The sequence below is a fragment of the Podarcis liolepis genome, assembly GCF_965112155.1.
Source record: "Podarcis liolepis genome assembly, chromosome: 4".
Taxonomy (NCBI): domain Eukaryota; kingdom Metazoa; phylum Chordata; class Lepidosauria; order Squamata; family Lacertidae; genus Podarcis; species Podarcis liolepis.
The window spans coordinates 28,392,387-28,410,227 of NC_139558.1; the positions used below are offsets into that span (position 1 = coordinate 28,392,387).

General features: G+C 41.4%; 1 protein-coding gene across 24 annotated transcripts in view; it reads left to right on the forward strand.

The window, feature by feature from the left end:
• The window catches only part of MCF2L (MCF.2 cell line derived transforming sequence like), a 120,392-nt gene that overhangs the window by 92,269 nt on the left and 10,282 nt on the right, over window positions 1-17,841 (forward strand). For all 24 annotated transcript variants that reach the window (XR_014525563.1, XR_014525564.1, XR_014525565.1 and 21 more), the window contains 19 exons: window positions 327-451; window positions 607-721; window positions 1,595-1,714; window positions 1,825-2,016; window positions 3,127-3,318; window positions 4,107-4,266; window positions 4,363-4,439; window positions 6,431-6,507; window positions 7,123-7,189; window positions 8,637-8,752; window positions 9,598-9,667; window positions 11,513-11,605; window positions 11,709-11,801; window positions 13,583-13,708; window positions 15,417-15,638; window positions 15,853-15,945; window positions 16,121-16,199; window positions 16,604-16,673; window positions 17,286-17,401. Coding sequence is in view for 21 of the 24 variants with exons in the window: in XM_083501108.1 (XP_083357234.1) it covers window positions 327-451; window positions 607-721; window positions 1,595-1,714; window positions 1,825-2,016; window positions 3,127-3,318; window positions 4,107-4,266; window positions 4,363-4,439; window positions 6,431-6,507; window positions 7,123-7,189; window positions 8,637-8,752; window positions 9,598-9,667; window positions 11,513-11,605; window positions 11,709-11,801; window positions 13,583-13,708; window positions 15,417-15,638; window positions 15,853-15,945; window positions 16,121-16,199; window positions 16,604-16,673; window positions 17,286-17,401 (2,203 nt within the window). In the remaining 3 variants the exon portion in view is untranslated. The remainder of the gene's footprint in view (window positions 1-326; window positions 452-606; window positions 722-1,594; window positions 1,715-1,824; window positions 2,017-3,126; window positions 3,319-4,106; window positions 4,267-4,362; window positions 4,440-6,430; window positions 6,508-7,122; window positions 7,190-8,636; window positions 8,753-9,597; window positions 9,668-11,512; window positions 11,606-11,708; window positions 11,802-13,582; window positions 13,709-15,416; window positions 15,639-15,852; window positions 15,946-16,120; window positions 16,200-16,603; window positions 16,674-17,285; window positions 17,402-17,841) is intronic.

Sequence of the window (17,841 nt, forward strand, 5' to 3'; positions counted from 1 at the left end):
GTTCCAAAGGAGATTTGGTTGATTGTTTTGGAGCCAGCCGAGGTCCCAAATCTCTAAAGTCCCTGTATGTATGTATTCGTATGCATCACCTGCCTTTGGGGATAAGTTTTGTGAGGATACTTAAGTGGTGGTGACCAGGGTTCAGACTTTTCCTTCTCAGACAGTGGGAGGTGAACAAGGCAGCCTTTTAATGATGCCGTTCCAGTGGCTTAGATGGTACAACAATAGACTACTCGTCTCCAATCTCAGTTTTCGCAAAGCTTGAAGGTACAGCCTCAGTGGCATTCTTAGGGGGGAAAGTCATAGCATTTTTAACTTTTCTACAGGAGGATCTGAGGATAGCATTAATACAAGGACAAGATATTCTCAAAAGTATTAGAAAACCGGTTTTTGAAAACTCAGAGTACAACATGAATCCGGATCAGCTAGAAAATCAAACGACTGTGGAAAGGTGAGGTAAACCTGGTTCTTGTAACATGTATGCTGTGTTGCATGCTTGCTTCCCCAAAAAATATAATCAAATAAGCAGCCAGAATTAATTTGTTTCCAAAATACAGGTAACTGTTCTATTTCACTGGATAGAGTTGTTGTCCTTTTCTCTTTTAGGCTTCTAGCTCAGCTAGATGAAACGGAAGCAGCCTTTGATGATTTTTGGTCTAAACATCAACAGAAGCTTGAGCAGTGCTTGCAACTTAGACATTTTGAACTGGAGTTCAAAGAGGTGATGACTTTTAAATATATATATATATATATATAGAGAGAGAGAGAGAGAGAGAGAGAGACAGACAGACAGAGAAACATAGAATTGCAGAGTTGGAAGAGACCACAACAGTCATCTAATCCAATCCTGCAATGCAGGAATCTTTTGCTCAACAAAAGTTTGAACCCACAACCCTGAGATTGAGTCTCATGCTCTACTGACTGGGCTATCCTCAATGCAATTCAAAGTCAACACCCAGTAATATTTTGTGTGTTGTATTACTTTGCTATCGTCTTGCTCTCTCTCCTCTGTCATTCACTAAATTAATTTTGCCTTATGTAGTACTATCAAAAAACATGTCTCAGTTTTATTTATTTAATAGTGTTCTTAAGCTGCCATATGTTATAATAATCTCAGAGCAGGGTAGAATAAAACTAAATGTAAACCATAGCAATTCCAGTGTTGTAACTGAGAGAACAGATGAATCAATATCTACAGAATATTATCTGTACAATAATAAATTACATTTGTGACCTTCCATAAAGTATGTCGTTCAACATCTAAATATTGTTGACGTAAGTCCTACAGCTTCACAGCTTTGATTTCACGGAATCCCTTCTCAAAGTTTCAAATCAACATTCTGTGATTTAAATATATTTGACACAAGAAAGCTGTCCAGCATCAAAAAGACACCTTTTATAGTTCAACGTATACAAGTTTCCATGATTATTACTCTCAGTGAATGAGATGACTGGCAGCTTTGCTTTGTTGGTGTGACTAAAGAAAATGAAGACCTTGTTATATAACTGACGATTTATGAAAGAGGTGAAACTTGTTCCCTCAGGTGTGTAAAATTCCACATTTTCGTTTACATGTAGCTGTCTCTCGTTTCAGGTCAAAGCAGCTCTTGATAGTGTATCTGAGAGGCTGTCACATTTCACAGAAGTGGGAAATAGCTGTTCACATGTGGAGCACATTCTGAAAGATCTCACCAGCTCTGAAGAGAAATCGCATGTAAAGATTTGACGTTTCTTCGTATGCCATGTTTTTTTTCAGTAGGCTGCTCTTGTGAAGAGATAACGTTACAACTTATGCTTTCATGTCTTATCCAATTACTTTCATAGGAGATTTTGGGAAAGGCCAAGATGCTGATCTCTAAAGGTGACCAGTTTATACAAAACAACCATTATGCTGTGGACTCCATTCTCCCCAAGTGCAACGAACTCCAACATCACTGTGATGCCATTGCCACCGCAGTGAATAAAATCAGGGCTTTCTTGAACCAGTCGCATGAGTTGCACAGCCGGCTGGAGAAGGTAGTCCCAACTTTACTGATTTTGCTCATCAAATTGCAGGCATGTGATGACCCTTCCTGGGGCAGTCACTGTTGACTACTGTAACACAGAGGGAGTAGCTCCCCACAACAATGGGGACCAAAATATCCAACCAAAGAGTGAGACAACTTCATTTATTAGAGTGACAGGCAACAGAAACATAGGAAGATGTGTTATACTGAAACAGACCATTGATCCACTTGCCTCCCCCTTCAGCTAGTGGATCAGGAACCACTACAGTCATACCTCATGTTGCGTCCACTTCAGGTTATGTGTTTTCGTGTTGCGTCCTGCGGCAACCCAGGAGTACTGGAATGGGTTACTTCTGGGTTTCGCCGCATGTGCAGAAGTGCTAGATTGCGCTGCGCGCATGCGCAGACACAGCGCATCACCTTGCGTCAGTTCCGTGTTATGGACAGGCCTCCAGAATGGATCCATCCGTAACACAAGGTTCCACTGTACTGAGTTGCAGCAGTCCTGCCACCATACAGATGTATAATCCGAGATCTGAAAAGATTGAAGATTACTGATCTACACTGACTGCAGAATAGACGTTGAGGCATGGAAATGGGGGTGATCTGTGTGCAAGGGATAGTTCGGAACAGTAAAGAAGGAGGCTACAGGGGGAAATGGAGTGAAGGTGAAAATGGGAGTGCAAAATGGGTTGCAAGAAAAGGTAGTAGGATGCATGGGAATTGGGTTGAAAGTGAAAGCAGGGGTGTGAAAGGGTTTGAAGAAGTGGAGGGGATGCTGGCTTCATAAGTGCCACATGGTGAAGAGGCTGCTTGGTAGTTGCAATGTGTGGGAGGAGAAAGATGCAAGAAGTTACCATGGGGGTAGTTTCTGTACAAGGGAGGGGTTGCGCAAAAGGAGGTGGGGGAGCCATGGGCATGGCGTGAAGGTGAAAACAGTTGCAAAGCGGGGCTGCGGAAACAGAAAAGAGAAGCGGCTTTGGAAATTGGGTTGGAGAGATGAAGCTCAGAGTGAGTAGGGGTGCAAGCCTGGTTGTGCATGTGTATTGCTAAATCTTTTTCCAGTTCAAGGATATTTACTGATGTGCCATTTCTGCCTGCCTCCTTTGTACATTTACAGTCCATGAAGTGGTGTGATGAGGGAATTTTCCTGCTGGCTTCACAGCCTGTGGACAAATGCCAGTCCCAAGATGGAGCAGAATCCGCTTTACAGGAGATTGAGAAGTTTTTGGAGACGGGTGGAGACAACAAGCTCATGGAACTGAATTACTTGTTCAGAGAATATGAAGCCATCCTTAGTGAGGAATTAATGGTACTCTTAATGCCGGAACTTAATAATGAATGGAGTATTCAGTTATTATGCCAAGATAGCTTTACTTTCTACCCAAACCTGTTTGTTTGAAGGAGCCGAAACCCGTGTCTTGCCCCATCAGGAAGCACAGGTAGTCCAAGTCTGTCCCTAAATTAAAGCTGAGGTGTTAAAATACTTCTGCAAGGGTGTCAAGATAGCTACAAACACGTGCATCTGTATTAGAGCCAGAATATTGTGGATTCCCACTCACAAACACTGGCTAACTCTGTCTGAGCAGAAGCACCTGGTCATGTGGTTGCTTTTTCTGCTTGGCGACTGCCCAGTCCTCCACCCCACGGAAAGCTGTTCACGGGACACTCCAGAGCAGCATGTGGGGCTGCCGCTATGGGAAATTTTAGCTGCGTATCTCTGTATGTAAATAGGATAGGAGACTAAATGCAAGACAAATGAGTATTTTGCTATACGATTTGTTTAGGCAACAAATAGGCATGCAGCTGAACTACAGAATCGGAATTCAGTTGCTTAGAGTATTGTCCTAAGAATCTTAAATGTGTGCAATGTGTGAAAATGTTATTCATTTTTAAACCCAAGCATGTTCTTTGTTATCCATTTTTGTATTAAAAAAACAAAATGTTATTGTTCCAAATCATTATTGAATTACTGGAAATTAGTGCACTATCAACTGAGTTGTGTGTTGACAATGCAGGATTAAAGCAGTTCAATTTGAAAATAAATAAGCACCATGGACATGGTTTAAAACGATGGTTTAATTTCGGCTTCTACTACAGGAGCACATACAAAAGGTTTTGCAGAAGCAGGAAAGCATGGAAGAAATGTTTCAAAAGAGGCGCGTCAGCCTTAAGAAACTGGCAGCTAAGCAGATGCGTCCAGTTCAGCCCGTGGCCCCTAGACCAGAGAACTCTCTAAAATCCCCTTGTCCTTCTCCAGGTAAGCAGCTGGCTTGCTCAGAACCTGTTGAATCCAAAAATAACCAAGCTTATGACTTGACTGGCTTTCAATGGTTGGATTTGTTTTGCATACCAGGCCTTCAAAGAGACACTGAGGATTCATCCAGCCCTGACAGTCTCATGGTTCGAGGAATGTACTTGAGAAGAATCAAGGTAGGTGTGTGTGGCTGCCCATGTGTGTTTTTAAGCATGTTTAGATGTATCAGGGATGGGCAGTCCTCAGGCCTGGGGGTCAAATACAGCCCTCCAGACCTCTGTCTGACCCTCAAGACCATAGCCCCTCTCCCCAAGACATCTCTCACCAGACCTGCCCTGCACCTTATTTGTATGTCTCTGGGTGGAAGGTGTCTTTGAACTCTGATCACGCTGGATGGAAGATATAGAGGGGGGAGGGTTGCATGTAGAAACTAACCTAACACAGAGAACTAGCTTTCACATCCATTGCTCTGCTCCCTTTTGTCTCTGGACACACTTACTACAGGCATGTGGCCCCATTGTTTAAAATGCAAGAAAGCAGTCCAGAATTGAGTGTCATCCAAACGGCACAGCAGCTGAGTGCAGGTCCCAAGAGTCAGTCATGGGCAGAGAAGTTAAGTCAGGTTGCAACAGTCTGGGAGATGAAAGTCCTGTATTGTTCCAAGAACTACCAAACTAAACCGAAGGCTTACATAGTCTGGCCTTGGCAAATCCCACTGGAGACCAGCTACAAGGATTGAATTGTGCTCTTTGCTTCCCAAAAGCTCCTTCCTTGAAAGTTGCTCTGTTCCCTTGGGCTTTCAAGTGGCTGTGATAGCTAGGACTTTCTGGTGTCTGTGCTGTCTGAATCAAGTGTCTGCCCTGAGGATTTTTCCAGGGAGCCAGCCTTGTGAAGTGTCTCCCTAGATGCTGAAGCATCGGTAGTGGGGTTAGAGGATTCCTGGCTCTCTAAGGTCTGAGTCTTGGTTGGAGGATGAATAGTCAGGGTCAGATCAGGGCCTGAAACAGTGTAGATCATTTTATTAAACAGTTTTTCAGTGGATCAGTAAACAGATACAGTCGTACCTTGGAAGTCGATCGGAATCCATTCCGAAAGTCTATTCGACCAAAACATTCAGAAACCAAAGCACGGCTTCTGATTGGCTGCAGGAAGCTCCTGCAGCCAATCGGAAGCCCCACTGGACATTTGGCACCCCAAAATAGTTCGCAAACTCACTTCCAGGTTTGCAGTGTTCGGGAGCCAAAATGTTCGAAAACTAAGCTGTTCGAAAACCAAGGTACGACTGTATAAAGATTTTTTTTCTATTTTAAATCAGGAAACAATCTATTCCCAAACGGAAAGCAGGAAAAGCATTTAATTTCAGTGCATCCTTGATCCTACTCATTGTGCAAAAAGATTCCACAAGCCCACAATTTTCCCAGCAAAAATGAAACGCCATCATACTTGATTCACCCAGGCCGTGCAATACATTTTGTGTGTGTTCCATGTGAAGTAATACAAAGTGAGAACATCAAAACATTTGACCAAGTTTTGCAACTTTTGTATACCTGCTTGAGCCTCCACCTCTGCCTGTGTTTCTCAGTGCCAAACTAGATGTGGTGGCAGAAGATATATCTCTTTAAATATGGGTCTTTCCATTCACATACTTGATAAAGGAGAGTGATTGCCAGTGTACCTGTAGCCATATTAGCCTGCTGGCTGCTCTTTTGTTCGAAAGTGTCCTCTGGAAGAGTGATTTGCAGTAGAGAAGCAGGCATCATTCCTGCTCACCACTTCCCCCTGAAACATGAAACACCTCTGCTGTTGTGTTCTTGTGTTTTCAATTCCCAATGGAATTTCAAGACCATGCTTGAAAAGAAAGCATCTGAGGAGTGGCATTTAGAGTAAGATTGGCAGGTAGGCATAAGATGGAGAGAGTTAAAGACAAACATATACACGCCCTACCTACTCTGTTGCAAATCTCCCTCCCGAAGGTACTTTGGAGAGGAGACAAGAGCATCAGGATAATAATAATAATAATAATAATAATAATAATAATAATAATAATAATTATTATTTATCCCCCGCCCATCTGGCTGGTTGCAATGTTCCTTCTGGTTTGACCCTAAATGTAGATTTGTTGCTTTATCTATGGTGCTGTTGACTTTGAAACAAAAAATATTTTCAGAGAGAAATCAGTGAAATCCATCAAAACAGAGGTGGATCTGTGATGGATGATGAAGAAAATCTAGCCGTGTTAAGGAAGTAAGTACTTTACATACTAGAGCAATATTGTACAGTTAGCATGTTAGAAGCTTCTCCAGTGGTTACATCTTTTATGCATCTAACCTGAGATTTGGTTGATCTAAGCCAGGGGTCAGCAAACTTTTTCAGCAGCGGCCTGGTCCGCTGTCCCTCAGACCTTGTGCGGGGGGCGGACTATATTTTTGGGGGGGGATGAATAAATTCCTATGCCCCACAAATAACCCAGAGATGCATTTTAAATAAAAGCACACATTCTACTCATGTAAAAACATGCTGATTCCCAGACCATCTGTGGGACAGATTTAGAAGGTGATTGGGCTGGATCCGGCCCCTGGGCCTTAGTTTGCCTATCCATGATCTAAGCAAATTCCTTGAACGCATCCCTGTATAATGTGGCAGCAACGTTTAGATAGGGCATTATTTGGTTTCGGTGGTACTAAGCTGCTAAAATACCATTACAGTTCTTTCATTTTTAGGAAACTCCTCACAGCTCCTATGTAGTTGCTAGTATGTATCAGAGACTTACTCATGATCTCTATTGTCAGTAATCTAAGAAACACATGAAGACTGATTTGAGGAGCCGCCACTTGACTAATCTGATTCCTGTGTTCATAGACATGTAATGAATGAACTTCTTGAAACAGAACGAGCGTATGTGGAAGAACTTCTCTGCGTTCTTGAGGTAGGCATTTGAGCCCCATTGCAGTGCTACATTTAACTCAACCCTTGAGCAAATTTGCCTATGCAGTGCACATTCCGAAACTGTATGTATGACTACCAAATGGTATTAGGATTGAGTTAATGGGGCGGGTAGAGGTTGTGGGATTTTTGCAGTGAAAGGTTTTCCATACTCCCCTAGAAATAACTCCCTTTTGTTGTGGAATTGGGACCTTCCTCCGCTCTCTTGACAAAGCACTTAAAAGAGGAGGAATCTCCTACTCAGTCAGCTTTACAAATTCCTTGACATGGTCATCCTTGAATGGCTTTTTTTTTTTTTTACAACTGAAGACAGCTTCCCAGTGCAGACCTGCTCCTCCTTCCTGCCATAATATTTGAAAATACCATATTTTTTGCTCTATAAGACTCACTTTTCCCCTCCTAAAAAGTAAGGGGAAATGTGTGTGTGTCTTATGGAGCGAATGCAGGCTGCGCAGCTATCCCAGAAGCCAGAACAGCAAGAGGGATTGCTGCTTTCACTGCGCAGCGATCCCTCTTGCTGTTCTGGCTTCTGATATTCAGAATTTTTTTTTCTTGTTTTCCTCCTCCAAAAACTAGGTGCGTCTTGTGGTCTGGTGCGTCTTATAGAGCGAAAAATACGGCACTTCCCATATAGGGCCATTGCATTTTGCATCTCCCAAGTTCCTGGTGGCGAAGGACGCGGAGGCAGACAGTCCTCCGTCCATGTACCTCCTAATGTTGTGGTACGGAAGGGAGATCAAAATGTTGTTTTCATCAGTGTGCCTGGTGACATAATGCATTCTATTGCATTTCTGCCTTGTTTCGCTTTCCAAGCCAAGTTCTTTATATGAACCCAGGCAAAAGGAAAATCTTGCCTAGCTGTACTGAATGAAGAGTACATGAGTACTTAAAAGTGCAAATTAAAACAAGTTCGTGCGTCTTTCCTGCTGTGTGGAAGTGCTAAAGAATAGATCTGGCTTTGTTGCCTACAGCAGATGTCATAAACAGGAACTTAGGTCAGGAAGGAAGAAGAACAATTGGCTGGAAAGGTCACGATATGGGGATCCATAGTCATTGTGGTGAGCTCAGGATCCAAAACACTGGAACTATCAGTTGGATGGATTTTTATAGTCTTGAATTTACATGCATTTCAAAAATACATTCTGATTTTTGTAAACTTCCTCTTTAACTTGAATATTCTCCAAAACTGTTTATAAGATGGCAGATGCGTGTGTTTTTGTGGGGGGTTTTTTGTTTTTGTTTTTGCAGAACTGGGCTTGAATTAAAAGGGAGAGCTGCTGTACTGGACATTGAATAGTCTCTCCCCCTCACAATGATGTTGAAATATTGCTGTGTGTTTATCAGCTTTGAGCAGACTAGACTTGCTGAAGAAGGAGAGAGATGTTGGAACTAACTGCAAGCAATTAATCTGCTTGCCTTTTGTATTACAGGGCTATGCTGCAGAAATGGACAGCCCCTTAATGGCACATCTCATTTTACCAGGGCTGCAAAATAAGAAAGATGTCTTGTTTGGAAACATGGAAGAAATCTATCACTTTCACAACAGGTTAAGATTTGTGGCCTGTGCACAAATTTCTAGTCATATTAACAGAAAATTAAAACGAACACATTAGAATATATTCTTTGTGATTTTAAAAAAAATACATAGAAACCCCCAAATTATTTGGTTTTGCAGAGTCACAGTAGTTAAGCTCCTTTTTAAAGCAGTAGTCCACAAATCCATTGCTTCAGCTTTTTTGCACATTGGTTCTTTGTGAAAACTCCATGGAAATTACTATAGGGTTTGCACCCAATCTCTCTTTTGTAAGTACTTACTGTGGTTGTCCCATTCCTTTTGCTGAAGCTTATTCATGTTGTACTAAACTATGGTTTAGTATGATATGCAAATGTAACCATAGATTCCTGAGGGGTCTTCTTTATGTAGTGGCCACTGTATTTAAGTGTGAAAGCTGTAAAAAAAGGAAGCAGTAATACTACTTTGAACTTGGTGCTGTTTTAGATTCATCTTTGTTTAGTTTCATATAAGGATACTACAGCTCCCTGCTTCTGATATTTCAGACAGTACAGTGGTACCTCGGTTTACAAACTTAATCCGTTCCGGAAGTCCATTTTTAAACTAAAACCATTCTTAAACTGAGGTGTGTTTTCCCTAATGAGGCCTCCCGCCGCCGGTGCCCTTCCACTGTGCAGATTCCATTCTTAGACCGAGGTAAAGTTCTTAAACTGGGACACTATTTCCGGTTTTGCGGAGTTTGTAAACCGAATCATTCTTAAACAGGACTGTTCTTAAACCAAGGTACCACTGTATATATTAAAAGGTAGAGGAGCTGTAGATATTTATCAATTGTTTCTCCATATTTTTCAAATAAATTAAAATTATTTTCTTTGCAGAATATTCTTAAGAGAACTAGAAAATTATATAGAATATCCAGAGCTGGTAGGAAGGTGTTTCCTTGAAAGGGTAAGTAGTACGAAAATGAGGGTCATAGTTTTTGTGTTTGACCTTTCATTAGAAGAATAGTTTTCATTCTGGCACCAGCAATATGAGGAGAAATTAAGCCATGGTTGCATGTTCCTAATTCAATCAAGAATAAAGCTGGTACATATGGTTAATGATGAAAGTTTTACGATGAATGTGACAAAAATCATGTGCGCACAACCCGTTTTAAGTGGTTTGTTGCAGGGGTGGGATCAGGATCCAGTGGAAAATTGCTGAATGACTTGCAGTAGATCCACAAAAGTTTTCGGCTCCCAGTTATGCTGAGCCACTATTTTGCATCTGTCTCTGGTTGGTGAACCTTGGGAGTTCTTATGAAAAGCGAAATAGATTCAACAAGCCTGAAGTATGTCCACCAGCTGATCGAGGGCATAGTTGTTTTGCTAACTTGATCGTTCTTCCTCAATAATGTCTGTATTCCAAATGTCTACCAGTGGTTCCCAACCTTTTTGTGGCCATGCCCCACCTAAGCATCTCTAAAATCCTGATCCCCCCCACCTCCCCATAACATATAATTCTTATGATTCAAAAAGTGAACTCCTATTCACGTGGAGGAAGCCTAAAAGGCCATTAACTTGGTCTAAGTCATTCTCAAATTGTCCCCCTTAAAAATCAAACTGCCCCCCTGTGGGGTGTGTGCCCCATGTTGGGAAACACAGGTCTAGGCCTTCATGCTGAAACAAATGCATATTAGAGAGGCAGATTAGAATTCTGAGTTCTGCTAGCTTCTAGGAAATTACAGTCATATCAGATTTACCCAGTTGAGTTTCGCTGTTGTGGGTCATGTTGTGTAGTACCAGTTCAGTTCAAGGGGCTAGTGCTGGCAAACATAGCCCTAAACAGCTTGGGACCCAAGTACAGTGGTACCTCGGGTTAAGAACTTAATTCGTTCTGAAGGTCCGTTCTTAATCTGAAACCGTTCTTAACCTGAGGTACCACTTCAGCTAATGGGGCCTCCCGCCGCGCGATTTCTGTTCTCATCCTGAAGCAAGGTTCTTAACCCGAGGTACTATTTCTGGGTTAGCGTAGTCTGTAACCTGATACATCTATAACCCGAGGTACCACTGTACCTGAAAGAGCGCCTTCCCTAGTGTCAACCATCTTGGGCCCTACAATCAGCGGAGAATGTCCTATTGGAAGTGCCACTGCTGGGTGCTGCCTGGTTGGCATTGTTATGAGGCAGGGCCTTCTCAGTGGAGATTCCCTGTTTGTGGAATGTCTCCTCTGTGGTGAGGTGTATCTGCCCCCTCTTTATAACCTTTCAGGATGGATTTTAAAACATCCCTGTTTACCCAGACATTAGATGGCTAAAAATTTTCCTGGCAACGTTTAAATGATTATGAGAGTATGTTGTTTTTAAAAAAAGACATTTTAAATACGTTATTTTATTTTTCATTGTATTCTTTTAACAGTAATGTGCTTACCAGCTGAGACTCCTCAGGGAGGAAGGGTGGACTATAGATATTAAATAAATAATACAGGGTTTTTTTTGGAGTTCTCACAGGAACAGAGACATGAATTAACGGGGGGGGGGGGGTGTTACTTTGCGTGATCTAATGTCAACTCAGTTTTAGCCAATCGGAAAAGCCATACATATTTCAACAGTCCGTTAATAAGAATGGTTGTTATTCAAGCTTTCCTCAAGAGTAGACCCATTAAAAGCAATTGACTTAACTTAGCCATCTTCTTTCATTTTAGTGGGTCTCCTCTGAGTAAGACTTAGTCGAATGCCCATTGTAAGTGTGATAGTTTACTTCATAATTGCATGAAAACTTAAAACTTTTGTAATAATTATTTTCTCTCATTCAGATGGAAGACTTTCAGATTTATGAAAAATACTGTCAAAATAAACCTCGATCTGAAAGTCTGTGGAGGCAGTTCTCAGACTCTGTATTCTTTCAGGTATTCTTTATTTTACTGTAAACACATAATTAGTTGATTACTATCTTTCTCATTGCATTTCATGGAAGGATTTTTTCAGTTCTTTATTCATTTACGTTTATAGGAGTGTCAGAGAAAACTTGACCACAAGCTGAGTTTAGATTCCTATTTACTGAAACCTGTTCAAAGAATAACCAAATATCAGCTTTTGCTAAAGGTAAGGAGTATAATACTATTTTAGCCATGCCTTTAGTTAATTTCTAAGTGACCTTGTTTGGAGGTTCTATCAGAATAGAAGAAATTTAATGACTGTTAAGCTAAATACATCAAGTTAAATTAATTGGGAAAAGCTTGCAATTACCAGCTAGGCCTAGGATTTAAATAAGTAAAGCGAGGAATTATTATGTTTAATGCTGAATTGTGAAGAATGACTGATGTTAAGTGATTAAGTTAAGATTTTAAGAACTTTGATTTGGAAAACCGTTAAAATGATATTCATTGAAATCCAACTAGGGGGGTACGAGGAAGTCACTTAACAATGTTAAGAAGATTAGTTTTAATAAGGTTATGATTTATGTTTGTCTGTTTATTTGTTAGTGTGTGTGTTTTTTTAGTTTGTGAAAACCAATAAAAAAATTGGGGGGGGGATTCTAAGTTACTGTGATTTAGAGCAACTGGCCGCTATGAGTAATTCCATAGTTTATAGCTTTGACATTGTTTGCAATTTTCAGCATGCTTTACAGTCTTCCTTTATAGTTGCCTTCAGCAAGATTGCAATGAAGTGAATTATTATGAGCTGACAAGCTGAGTCTGGGAGATAATGGGCAGGTTCCCAATTAATGCTGAGCTGTGGTTTGAGGTTATATGCATGAACCCCTTGGACTGGAGTATTCCCCTTTCTTTCTTCTTTTCTCCTCTCAGCACAGTTGGGAGGGGATCAAAATAAGATTCAGTTTCTCTTTCTCAATTTCCTGGTTTGTCGTTGCATCTAAACCAAGAATCGTGGTTCAGAATAAAATTCTAGTTTAAGCAAGCACACATCACAACCCAGATTTTAGAATTAACTTTGTTTTGCAGTTAACTAAAGTTTATTTTAAACCACAATTTCTGACTTGTCACGTACCAGCCAGCAATCCTAGAAAGAGATATTGAATTGTGGTTTATTCCTTCTTCTGCTACATGAGATGTTCATGTAACATGTACAGACTAGGTTAATCATTGCATGTGAACCAGCCCAATGTGTTTACTAAGGTCATATAAGAAGTGCTGAGAAAATACGGTACTTGAATTAAGGTATTCCATCTTCACTGTCTCCAGTTCTGTCCTTCTCAGATTGTAACCTTATATTTTATATTGCAGTCTCCATTTACTGTATTTTTCACCCTATAGGATGCACTTTTTCCCCTCCAAAAATGAAGGGGTGTGCACTGACCCCTCTCACTCTCCAGGCTTCAGGAAGCTATCCGCAAGCCTTGGGAGCACCCGGGAGTTCCCGCCGGGCTCCCAAGGCTTGCGGACAGCAGCCTGCAGTCCGAAACCCGGGGAGCGCGCCCCAGGCTTCGGGCAGCTCTCTGCAAGCCTTGGAAGCCCAGCGCGACTTCCCACCGGGCTCCCTAGGCTTGTGGATAGCAGCCTGCATCCCGAAGCCTGGGGCACGCTGAGCAGTGTGCCCCGGGCTTCGGGCAGATATCCGCAAGCCTGGGGAGCCTGGCGGAAGTTCCCGTCGGGCTCCCAAGGCTTGTGGATAGCAGCCTGTTCTGGGGGTCGGGGTTGGGGGAAGCTCGGGCTTCCCCCACCCCAGCCCCGCGCCGGGGGGGTATTTTTTTTCTTTATTCCCCCCCTAAAAAAAACCCCCTAGGTGCGCCCTATGGGCCGGTGCGCTCTATAGGGCGAAAAATACGGTATTTTATGGCATATAGTAGTAGCTCCCCAGTTGTATCTAGAGAATTTTGTTGCTCTTGAGATTCATAAAGTGCTATATATTTACTTTTTTCACAGGAAATGCTAAAATACAGTAAAAATTGTGAAGGAGCAGAAGATCTTCAAGAGGCACTGACATCAATACTGGGAATTCTTAAAGCAGTTAATGATTCCATGCACCAGATTGCAATCACTGGCTATGATGTAAGTAGTAGCATTAAAATTTCACATTTTAGCGATACATAATGCAAGCAGTAGTGCCAATATTTTCTGCAACGGTTTCCCCCACCACCACCACTTATCTGAAATGATGGTTAAAACTACTGAAAGAATGAAGAAAGAAGAAGCCAGTTATCAAAAATGCCATCCGACAAGATTTGTTCCACCTCAGTACATTTCAGACTACAGCTCCCTTCTTTAGAAGGAATCTTAAAAGTTTCCTTTTTATATATATATAGGATAGTTGCAGCAGCATATCTTTTCGCCCTGTCTTGCACTTTTACTAACGGTACTAGATGTGCTGCAATATTTGTCGAAGCTGCTTCTGCTGTTCTACAGAATTTTGAGGTTGCTTCTGAAGAAGGAACTTGTTTCAAAACACATTGAACTGCAATATATTCTGTTAGTTGGCACTTACGAGAAAATGTTTCCCCTTCTTACATTATTTCTGGTGGCACGTCACTTAGCCAGTGTTTGGTGTGTGTCGCTCGCCCACAGAAAGAGATATACACATCAATTGAATTTTAGAATGGAATGGAAAGCTGCAGGGTGGTGTTGCTGAGAGCACTTATATAAAATAGGTTTTTCTTCTCTCTACCATCCCACACCTTGATTCTGGTTCCTGTCTTTTAATATTTAACTTTTGCCATCCACAGCCCTGAGAGAAGGGTAGACTAAAACTCTGAAACATTTTTGGTTAGTTCATGAGACCCAGCAGCCTTATGTAACAAGTCCAGACTTTGGATGTTCCCCATTTCTTCAGGAAGGGACTGTTCACTGGACTTAAGAGGCAAAACCATAGAACCAACCCACCCAGTTGCAGGAAAATAATGCAGGCTTAGGACTAGCTTCAACTAAATTGTTCCACCTGCACAAGCCAACATAACTTCTTCTTTGGCGATCACTCGTAGCCGAATAAGATTGTCTTCCATAAACACGGTTTTAACAATGAGTCCGTAAGTGACTGTGGAGGCAAATTCTGGATCCACACATCCTTCCACAGTGAGGACATTGGTTTCCAGGCGGGAGTTGATCACAGTGTGGGTTTGCCAAGCATGCCTTCCTCTTAGAACGTTTCTCCCTTGCGCCCTGAGTTTGTGTGTCTTCAAAGTACATGACACCTTTGGTAAAGGCTGTTCTCCAATTGGAGCGCTCGCAGGCAAGTGTTTCCCAGTTGCCGGTGTTTATACTACATTTTCTTAGATTTGCCTTGAGAGAGTCTTTAAACCTCTTTTGTTGACCGCCAGCATTACACTTTCCATTTTTAAGTTCGGAATAGAGTAGTTGCTTTGGAAGACGATAATCAGGCATCTGCACAACATGACCAGTCCAGCAAAGTTGATGTTGAAGAATCATTGCTTTGACACTGGTGATCTTTGCTTCTTTCAGTACACTGGTATTAATTCTCCCAGTCCCCCTGGTGCAGCAGGACTTTCTCTGCTTCTCTTCCCCACCCATGTGCATCTCCCACGCGTTCCCCAAATTTACTCAGGAGGGTCAGGGGAACCCTGAGAACAGCATGTTGGGAGAAGGGGAGGGGAGATTGTTCTATCTGGCAGGTAGAAATGAAGGCACATCCTCCTTAGCACAACATTTAATTCTACCCATGGTGCTGCTCCCATTGCTGGTCTTCCTTTCTAAATATTACTAACAAAGTGTAAACAGTCGGTTTTGTTTGTTTGTTTGTTTTAAGGGAAACCTGAATGAACTTGGCAAGCTTCTGATGCAGGGATCTTTCAGTGTATGGACTGATCACAAAAAGGGGCACTCGAAAGTGAAGGACCTGGCACGTTTCAAGCCAATGCAGAGGCACCTCTTCCTTCATGAGAAGGCAATACTGTTCTGTAAAAAGAGAGAAGAAAATGGAGAAGGATATGAGAAAGCACCCTCATACAGCTTTAAGAATTCCTTAAATGTAAGATAGGGTTGTTTTTTTAAAAAAAATAAACATTTTAACAAATAGTAGAGCAAAAATAATACCATTTTGGCTTCAGCAACACACACACACACACACACACATATATATATATATACACACACACACACATGCACGCACACACATATCACAAAAAAATAGCAAGGGTGTCATGCCAGATGTCAGTTTAACATTCCTTTTTTTTTTTTTTAAGATGACTGCCGTTGGAATAACAGAGAATGTTAAAGGTGACGCTAAAAAATTTGAAATCTGGTATAATGCAAGGGAAGAAGTGTATATAATACAGGTAAACTCCCCCCCCAAAAAAAGTAAGCATTGTGCTGCCTTTTAAAGGCAGTTTTATGGAGGTGTAGATGTTTTCTTTGAGGCCCGAAAACATCGGTCCTGCCTGTCTCGTTTCGAAATGGCGTAATTTGTGGCAAATAGTTGGCTGAATTTCTACCTTTTCCTTTTTGATGCAGGCTCCAACCCTGGAAGTCAAAGCCACCTGGGTAAATGAAATTAGGAAAGTACTGACCAGTCAGTTACAGGCATGCAGGCGTAAGTCTTTTCTTTCTCCCTAATATATGTTAATAGCAATGTGGCTATCAGTATGATGGCTGCATTTAGTTTCCCTTACAGACACAAGCGCCTTCCATTGTATTTTGTGTGGGGAGATTAAAGATGTTGCAATCGGGGATGGATGCAAAACTTCCCACCCTGTCCTGACGTTGGGGTTGCTGCTAATTTGCTCCCAGCTCGGAACCAAAGTCCCACAGTTACTGTCAAAGAGTTCTGTTCATGCTTAGTTTGTTGCAGTGTAACGGAAGCCTTATAATTTGTTCCCCCTTCTGTATTTAGTGAAAGCTCCAAACTTTGCACAGAACTTCCAAAATCTGAACCAAAAGTTTGCAGCTTGCCTGAGATGCTTTGATGGGCAGGCTTTCTCTCTCTTTTCCTTACAGAAGCTAGCCAGCATAGAGTTCTAGAACATACACACAGTCTCCCTTTACCTGCGTCGTCTAATAATACCAGGTAAGCTGCTATCTGTTCCACTAATTACTTTATAAAACACTGATTCATCGAATACTCTTCCGATTTCAGTGTTCTCTGCTTTGCCTGTCTCTAAAACCATTTATTTGCTTTTAACTTACTTGCGAAATATTGCAGTGTGCGAGTTTAAATGCCTTCTTAATCTACATATAGCACCTTCTATATGGGTGCTTTTACAAACAGTAGAGAATGATGATGACCCCAACCTTTGTACACATGCGTTTTTAGAAACTTTCAGGTTACCTGCACCTTTACCTACCTCACTGGCAGGCATCCTGAAACATCCCCTGCAAGTCTCAGCTTAAAAATAACTGTGTCAGGTACAAATTTGTCCCTTCAGTTTTGTTCTGAAATATTTATTGTAGATATGGAACGAGCTAGGCAAACACAGAACCATAGTGTGTAGTGTAGAACATCTCTCCCCGTACCCATTAAGTGGGAAAGTATGTCTAATTTGTAAGGTTGTCTCTTGCTTAAAAAAAAGAAAGGAAAATAAAAAGTTTGTTTTACTTGCTCTGAGATTGTTGTGGTTATCTTGTAATGGGAAGAAGTGAATTGGCCTTTAGTGTAGTCTTATATTTCTTCCATGAACAGTCCTTCAAGAAATGAGGCAAGGAACATCAGAAAACAGGAGGAGAGAAGTGCTGGTGTTGTAAGTCCTGATGGATGTGTAACCTCAGTAGCATCAAAGTATCCTGAAAAAGGCAAAGGTAAATTTGAAGGACCCTTTGGTTATTAATATGCATCAATTACTGTAAAGCGGAATAAGTTGTTGCATAAAAGGAGTTGTAACCATATTTTGGTCATGTGATCATATTTTGTGATGTCAACTCTTGTCATAGAACCAACAGGTGTGCAAAAAGTAAAATAAAAATATATTTTGTTTAGGTAGGTATAGAACAAATATTAGCTAGTTGGTTCTGTTTAATATCTGTTCAGTAGCATGCCTGTCTTAAATCCCATAGAAGAACCACACTGATTTATTTGCAGGAACCTATTTGTCTCCATAGGGTGATTTTTCATTACTAAATTATGATTCAAGCCCTTTAAAAATATTAAATGATTCTAAAAGTGTAGTAAACATGTGGGTGATTCTGTTAATTTGTTCCAATTTCAATAATTAATTATTCATAAATGCCTTACTTTTCTG